We start from the raw sequence: 8464 nt of genomic DNA, 5'->3' as shown, positions 1-8464 counted from the left end.
TTTTGTCTGTTGTTTGGGGGTTTTTTTTCCCTTCATTTGCATCTTGCTTACCTGATAGTTTTCTGTGCATTTACAGTCCAGTCCCTTGTTGGTTGTGTCAGCCTTTGTGTGTAATCCTAAACTGCATTCCTCTATTTTGATACTAGTGGTTTTTTATTGTGTTCCTTGCAAATTTAGCTTTCGGTTTACTTGTTTTCTTTGAACTTTGTTGAACAACCTTCCGGAATTTTATTTATTCCTTTGGCTTGTCATTAAGGCTTAGGTTTTGCAAACTACCTGTCAGCCTCCGGTGTCCTGCATTTGTGTATGTTTGCATGTGTGTGTGTGTGAGAGAGAGAGAGAGGGGTTTTTTTTTTCTAACTCGTCACAACAGATAATGCAGTCAACTGGAAAGTGTTTTGTGATGTGCCAAGCTGCACTGCAGGGTTCTGCAACGTGTCAAAACCAGGAGACGGAGTGAAACTAAACCATACCTCATGCGCTAGTTTGTTTGCTTATTTGTTTAATCTATGTGGGGGGCTTTTTTTTTTTTTTATCAGAACAGTGTGACACAGTATAAGTTGGCCTGTGACCAGGCCAATTAGTGTGATGCATGGTTGTCTTGGTGTTGTGTACAGCATATTCAGCAAAAGAAACAACTCTGCATACTTACATTTCTCTCATGCGCTCGCTGCGCCTCTAAATTTTGCAGCTATCTATGGCACAGCAAAATGTCAAGTTGAACCCGGTATTTCATCCTCTATTCATAGCAAATTGGTGCCACGTTGATGTATGTGCTAAGTAGAACAGCTTTACTGTTAAATTTGAGCTATTTTGTGTAAAGGGGGTACCAGCCTAAAGCAGCTTCTTTGATATCACCTACACAGTGTTGTTATTATGTTAGTTTGCTGTTTATCTAATATAAAATGTCCTCGTTTAAAAATGGAAGATGGAAAAACAAAATTTCCTTTTTATAAAAAAAAAAATGTGTGAATTGCATGTTAAATAACAAGAACAATAAACTTTTTTCTGTTGTTCTACAGAGTTTTCAGGTTTTCATTGTGTTAAAGGGGTCTCACATTACACACCCACTGATTCCTGAGAAAAAACAAACTATTTATTTAGTAATACTGCACTTAAACCTAATAAAGTTATGCATGGCTTTGCTGAGGACTAGATTAAAAATTACTTTCAATCCCTTTCACTTAATGAATGCAATATTTATTTAACATAATTATCATGGTGGTAAAATCTCGCCCCAAAAAGCTTGATTATCATCTCCTTGGTTCAAAGTGTAGCCTGTATCCTGAAATTCTTCTTAACTTCATTTTTTGTTTCAGACCAACAGTGTTATGTACTTTTGAATATAATAAAGCATAATTGAACATTAAAAAGCCTATAAATGTAACAGTTTGTGTATTTACTGCCTGGAACCCTTGTGCAGTAAATTGTTTGCAACAAATGAGAACCTATTAAAAATTAACCCAAATGGAGCAGTGTGGGTCTCAGAAGCTGCTGCAGCATGCAATTTCTGTTTTGCTGAGGCGAGATTGTGGACTTAGCCTTGTTGTTCAATATTCTGTGAATAATTGAAACTGACTTGACTGGCGCCCGGTGTCTTTATTCAGTAAATCCTCAGATAAAATCGAAAGGAAAAATGCTGACTTAATCCTGAAAACTTAGCATATCTGACACTTTGCTACCTGAGTTTGTTGAGCAATCGAATTTATCATTCTGGTTTTGCCTCTCCTTCTCTCTGCTCCCATCCCTCCTTGGGCTTTGCTCCTCTCAGGTGGACTTGCTTGTGCCAACCAAGGTGACAGGTATCATCACCCAGGGAGCGAAAGACTTCGGCCATGTCCAGTTTGTTGGCTCATATAAAGTCGCTTTCAGTAATGATGGAGAGCAGTGGAATGTATATCAAGATGAGAAGCAGGGCAAGGACAAGGTAAGTTGCTTTTACACTACATATTGATTTGATTGGTTTTTATTTTATTTTATTTGAACGAAGGGTCTCACTCAGCCAAATAAACCTGAAGCAGACAAAAACGTAGCAAATATCAAAAAGATGTGTAAATGTGTTATAAGGTGTTAAATTGTGAAAATGTTCATCTTGGAAGCTGTCTGTTTCTCCTTTCCATTTCCTCTTAGCATCTTCTTATCAGCGTCTCAAACTGAGCTGTCCTGGTCTGTCCTGGTCTGTCCTATTGCCTTTCTCTGGTTTGAGATCAGATAAGACCACCCTGTCAACCTGGCCAGGCCGGTGCTATGCTGAAAATCTTGTTTACGGTCCTTCAGCAGAGTACAAATGTCCATTCCAATCGCCCACAACAACAGAGACAGTTCAGAGCTGCAGCGGGCTCTTTGTTGATATCAGGGAACCTGCAGACACAGGCTAACAGCTAAAGCTGGAGCGTCTTGTCTTTCAGGTCCTGATTGCAAGACAATCTGTGTTTACTTTTCGATCTTGCTGTGCTATTGAACGATAAGGCCTACCTCTTCATTCTGATTCATCCAATGCTGATGTGTCGAATTCAAGAAGCCAAATATGCTTAGCATGAAACAGCTTTGGGATAATATACTGTATACTTTGTTTATTCTCCAGTCTAACTTAAATCCATTTAGGCTTTGTAGATGATTTCAAAATATTTAACATTTTAAAATAGTTACAATAGTTAAATTAGTTTTCAACTGGAGATGACATTTGTATTAATAAATAACTGACTCATAACTATTATTGAAACAAAGTCCAGCTGTTAAAATTTGTGCATTTGGTTTTGTCAGAACAGCCCTACCTTAGTTCTTATTTTTATGCATATTTATCACACATTTCACATCATCAAACTAATTTTGATATTAGACAAAGATAACTGGAGTAAATGCAAAATGCAGATTTTAAATGATGATTTCATTTATAAAGGAGAAACCACTCTGCCTCTATGCAAGCAAGTAATTGTCCCTCTTTGATAAATCATGAATTAACTGTGATTAACCATGTTTTTGCTTAGCTAAGTTCCATGTCATTAACCACACCCAGGCCTGAAAAAGAAACATATCATGCTATGATCTAAAGAAACAGCTGAGAAATAAATTCACTGACATCTATCAGTCTGAAAATGGTTACAAAGCAATTTCGGAGACTTTGGGACTCCAGCGAACCACAGTGAGAGTCATTATCCAAAAATGGAGAAAAGTTAAAACAGTGGTGAACCTTCCGAGGAGTGGCCGGCCTACCAAAATTACTCCAAGAGCGCATCGATGACTCATCCAGGAGGTCACAAAAGAACCCAGAACAACATCTAAAGAACTGCAAGCTTCACTTGTCTCAGTTAAGGTCAACGTTCATGATTCAACAGTGAGAAAAAGACTGGGCAAAAATGGCATCCATGGGAGAGTTTAAAGAGAAAACCACTGCTGACTTAAAATAACGCAAATGCTCATCTCACATTTACCAAAAACATCTTTGATCTAAAAACATATGGGGAATGATTCTGTGGACTGATGAGACAAAAGCTAAACTTTTTGGAAGCTTTGAGTTTTGTTGCATCTGGTGTAAAACTAACGCAGCATTTTATAAAAAGAACATCATAGTCTGATGGTCTGGGGCTGCTTAATCCAATTGAGATGTTTCTGTATGACGTTAAACAGGCCATTCATGCAGGAAAGCCCTCCAGTGTGGTTGAATTAAAACAATTCTGCAAAGAAGAGTGGGCCATAATTCCTCCACAGTGATGGGAAAGACTCATTGCCAGTTATCGCAAATGCTTGATTGTAGCTCTTGCTTCCAAGGGTTGACACAGCCAGTTGTTAGGTTCAGTGGCCAACAGCTTTTTTTTTACAACGGGCTAAGGCTAAATTTTTTTTCCTGTAAATTAATGAACTAATCTTTAAACTGCATTTTGTATTTAGCCACATTGTCTTTGTCTAGTATCTAAATTAGTTTGACGATGCAAAACATCATCACTCATCATCATCACATCTGTTTGAATCATTCTGTTTTAGCTCATTTATTGGTCACCTCCCAAAAAGTCCATCCTCCTCTGATTGGTCAGTGGGCATGAAGAAAGTCAGACACATAGACAGTATAAAAGATGGAGCTAGTTTCCAGATCTGAACAAATGAAGCTAATGCATAACTGCCCTTAAACCTGCATTTTCTGTAACGGCCACCAGGAGGCGAGAGCTGTCCTCTGCAGGAGCTGTTGACATTTTGCTAATGGGTTTCTAGTCAAAGTCATTTCAGGTTATACTGTATAATTATAAAGCATTAAGTCTATTTATTACATTTTGGTGTCAAAAAGGAAGATTTTTCGAGATGTGATCCCTGGATACTGAAATGTGCTTTAGCAAGTCAGTTTGAAAATACCAAAACGGCTTGAAACAGCTTATCTTTTGTGCTGTCTATGGTCAGGCAGCTTTGGTGAAGTGCTTCACCACCTTAACTCAGGTTAGTTTCTGCTAACAGAAAACAAGTCGTTTTAAGTGTAAATCACGGCACATTATGTAAATGATTGTTTTGTCAGCACAGAGCAGAGGTTGAAAAATATGCCAAGCGGCAGGTTTACAGTAGTCTTAATGTGTTACATTGTATGTCTTTATTTTATGCTCTGTTTACTGTCTGACAACAGAAACAGAAAACTGGGAATATTTTCAATGGAAATTCATCTCTATTAGAGTGGCTAGTACATAGCTTTGTGCCATTCTACCATTAAACACATGGTGATTGCCTTATTATTGCTGCAACATTGCCATCAGAAGTAAAACAGCTCAGAAGCTGTGAGAGCATGAAGGCTCTTGTGTTCACCGTTGTAACCAGCAGCAGAACATTTGGTGTGCTTTGTTCATAGCTGAGATATTTTCGAGTAAGAATTAGCAGAAGGTACTCTAGCGAGGAATTGATAGTGGACTGCATGGCATCTGGCTGCATGTGGATTTAGTTGAAGCACTTGTTTGAGAGTGTACCAAAGGAACTAGGTAAGTAGCCATTATGCCATTGTGTTACTTAATGATGAAGAGAAGTACCGTGTTTCCTGGGAGAGAACAGCATGGAATTCTTTACATGAATAAAGAAAGTATAACAGACAAATAAAACCTCACAAGGCATAATTTGAGCACTTTAATATCTGAAGGCAGACTGGAATTTTTGGATTCAGAATCTGTATTCCAGTATATACATCTATAAGTGATTTTTTTAAACCAATAGTACAATAAGACGACACTGAGCTTAACATCCTTTAGTTACTAGTTTTCTGTCATGCTTTGTATCATAGCCCAGCTGTGGGTCATACTCTGTAGTTTGTGGACAGATATTTTCAGGCTTTCTTACATAAACTGTTTCTGAGCAGTTTGAAGAGGTTACCGGTGCCCGTAGCAGGCATTAAGTTGAGGTAGTGTCCTGTCTTTTTTCTTTTTCTTTTTTGTCAACATATTTTTGAAACACCTTGAGAATTTTATTTTGAATTTGGCACTACTGCTCACTTGCAGCATCAGCAGGTCAAAGATCCCCTCTGTGTAACATTCAATTAAAAAAAATTGTGTAACTGTGCTACTGGGTTGAAGATGTTTGTGAAGCATTGAAGAATTATAACTTCCTGCTTCTTTTCAGCAAGATCCATATTTGAAACATTAGCATCTATCAACACGTTGTCTTTCCAAATCAAAATAATTGGCCAAACCGAGAAGATGAAGAATTTAACTTGTTTTTCCTCTCTGAAACTACACACCATTACAGTACATACACAGCAAAACATAACCTCAAATGAGGAATCACTCCCATCACTGAGCAAAATGGAAACACTGATTTAAACTGCAGTGTGACCCACTGATGGAGGCATGCAACCACGAGGGGAGTTGCAGTCTTAGAAAACAGCTTCCATTTTTGTTTGTCTCTGATACACGATAGATCAAAGCAGCGCTTCGTTGACACCAACAGCTGCTCTCAGTTTATCCCCTTATCTTTGCTGGGGATCCAGTGAAGTAGCAGATCCCTGGAAATAATTTTCCATTTCTACAGGTCATATTCTTTGCTTGAGGAGTTTGTAACACCCGTGGTGATCTTTGGCTGAGGGCCAGGCATGCTCACCATGATTTATACTCAGACAATTTCAATACCTTGGAATGAATGTTTTCTAAGCGTCATCTGAGTTAGAACGTGAAAGAAGGAAAAATACTGGTTGTATCTCAAGAGAATGATACATTTATTTTTAAGTCTAGTTTCAGCTCCACATTTTTTTGTTCTCTCCTGTGTTGTTATTGCTGTATAATTCAGAGAAGAGCTAAGACTATACCGTCACTCCGAGCATGTGTGCTCTGTATTAGAGGGCGGGCGTGTTTTGCAAGACTTCAGCAAATGTCAATCAGTTTGTCCCTTGCTGGAGCCAAGTGGCTGTTCAGATGTATGATTCTTCAAGGTGTTTTCCCCCTTCAGTCAGCCGAAGCAGCCATTAATGCTAGAGGACACATTTGGCTGTTAGACTCCCGAGGCTCCTCCTGCCACACCACAATGCTTGACTTGGCAGGGATATACTGTGAAAGTTTGTGTGTGTGTATGTCCGTGTGTGTGTTTGCCTATTTCCAACACAGTGGTAGAGGCTTGTAAGTATTCTTCTCAGCTCCCCCCTCCAGCTCCTGTGTGGCAGAGGCTGCAGGCAGTTAGATCTAGATTGAGAGAGGAGACTCTGTCAGAATACAGATGTTGTCAAAGCAGGGCCCAGCGGTGCACGCACAACAGTATCCCTCTACAAAATCTATAGAGTGCCCTGTTTGCCTTTTCTTTGTACACCAATCCCACATACTGCTGTACTGCACTTGTAACTGAGACAAGTAAGAGCAAAGTCCATTGTTTAAACATAATTACACTGAGACACATCCATAATCCTACATATCGGCTAAGCTGGATTCCCTTTCCGCACCTGGGTCACTATGTTACCTTGTCCTGCACCACCGCTCTTGCATTGGTGTCAGTATTGAAACAGTCCGTCGATGGGTTCAATCAAGCACAAAAGTAATTGATTTATGTTTAATAGTGTTTTACTCAGGTGTCCTGGGTTAATTAGTCATCAGAGCCTTCAATTCCATTCAGGTCAGAGGGTAACTGAATACTAGATGGGTTTGAATACCGACATACCTAAAATGAACCCATGGTAGTAGTATTTAGTAGCTGCGGTCCACTGTGCACCTCAGGATTACAAAAACACATAACTAGGTAACGTATTGCTGACCCCCTCAAAGACTGGTCTCGGTGTGCGTTTCAGTTTGATGCAGCGTGACTGCCTCTTTCTCACCTCGCATGATGCTTTTGACCTTTCACTGAAGACGGATGTGAGTTTTCCTGGTATTACCGCAGGCGGCTCTGGGCAACAAGGGGTTAGAGAGCAAAGAGATCTGAGCGACCTGATTCCTTGACCTGTGCAGCAGGTTTAAATAATGTAGTATGGGCTGAGTTGCAGCTCTAGAGTCGCATAGGGCCTCACCTCATAATGCTCCTGACTGTCAGGAAAATCAATAGTTAGGAGCAGTTGTGGCTGCTGTGTCACTCCGAATGCACACATAGTGACATGTGCTCTTTGTCATTATGCCTTCATTGCTGCATAATCTCTTTGTTTAGTGTGAAGGTAGAGGCAACTAGCTTCAGCATATTTGACTAAGTTTACTATTCCAAGAAAAGTAATACATGCAAAAACACCACCTGATTCAGTGTCTCCTTTTCTTCAGAATTATCAACACAGCTTTGTGAATTTTGCAGCAGTTCAAATAAACTTACAGTTTAGAATAAAACACTGCCACATTGTTAAGTGTTTCAGTTATCCGTGGCACAATTATTAACACTTGGCTTCACCTGTCAGTTGCCAACTCCTTTATTGTCACTGTCACTTCTGCAAGTCACGCATGGCAGGTTGGGCTTGTTTATACTCAGCTACGCATAGTTAGTTTTCTTCTTCTTCCCTTAGAAAACAAATAAAAACTGTCATTTGTCTTCTGCTTAATAGATTCTAATTCCAGTTACAGTAATAACAGGTTCTGCCACTGTTCTAACTCAAGTACAAAGCATATCGATCAATCTGTCCATCCATCCATCCATCCATCCATCCATCCATCCATCCATCCAGCCATCCAAATATCCATTTTCTTAACCATTTATTAAATTCAGGGTCATTGCACGCCTGCAGTCCATCTTAGCTGTCACTGGACAAAAGCAAGAACAAAGGCAGTAATAATAAGTAATTACAGATTGTATATTTAGTAATCTTTTATTAATAACAAAACTCCAAAGATGCTTGAAACTGCCTTAATTTTTTTAAACAATGCCTTTCCCTGTTTTGCTGTGGAATCATATCCATCCATCCATTTTCTTCTGTTCATCCGGGTCAGGTCGTAGAAACAGGAGCCCAAGCAGAAAAGTCCAGACCTCCCTCTCGCTGGCCAACTCCTCCAGCTTGGCCCAGGGAACACCAAGGTGTCCCCTTGGAGAGATATAATATTATATA

The 8464-nt window shown here is 39.5% G+C and overlaps 1 protein-coding gene across 2 annotated transcripts in view; it reads left to right on the top strand.

Moving 5' to 3' along the window:
• Positions 1 to 8464, top strand: part of edil3a (EGF-like repeats and discoidin I-like domains 3a) — a 120519-nt gene that overhangs the window by 105232 nt on the left and 6823 nt on the right. For both annotated transcript variants that reach the window (XM_005722319.1, XM_005722318.1), the window contains exon 9: positions 1772 to 1927. In XM_005722319.1, the coding sequence (XP_005722376.1) occupies positions 1772 to 1927 (156 nt within the window). The remainder of the gene's footprint in view (positions 1 to 1771; positions 1928 to 8464) is intronic.

The sequence above is a fragment of the Pundamilia nyererei genome, unplaced genomic scaffold (genome assembly GCF_000239375.1).
Source record: "Pundamilia nyererei isolate P.nyererei 1_Seehausen unplaced genomic scaffold, PunNye1.0 scaffold00006, whole genome shotgun sequence".
In the NCBI taxonomy this organism is placed as follows: Eukaryota; Metazoa; Chordata; class Actinopteri; order Cichliformes; family Cichlidae; genus Pundamilia; species Pundamilia nyererei.
Note: the sequence above shows the minus strand (reverse complement) of the source record. Positions and strands in the feature narration are given on the sequence as shown.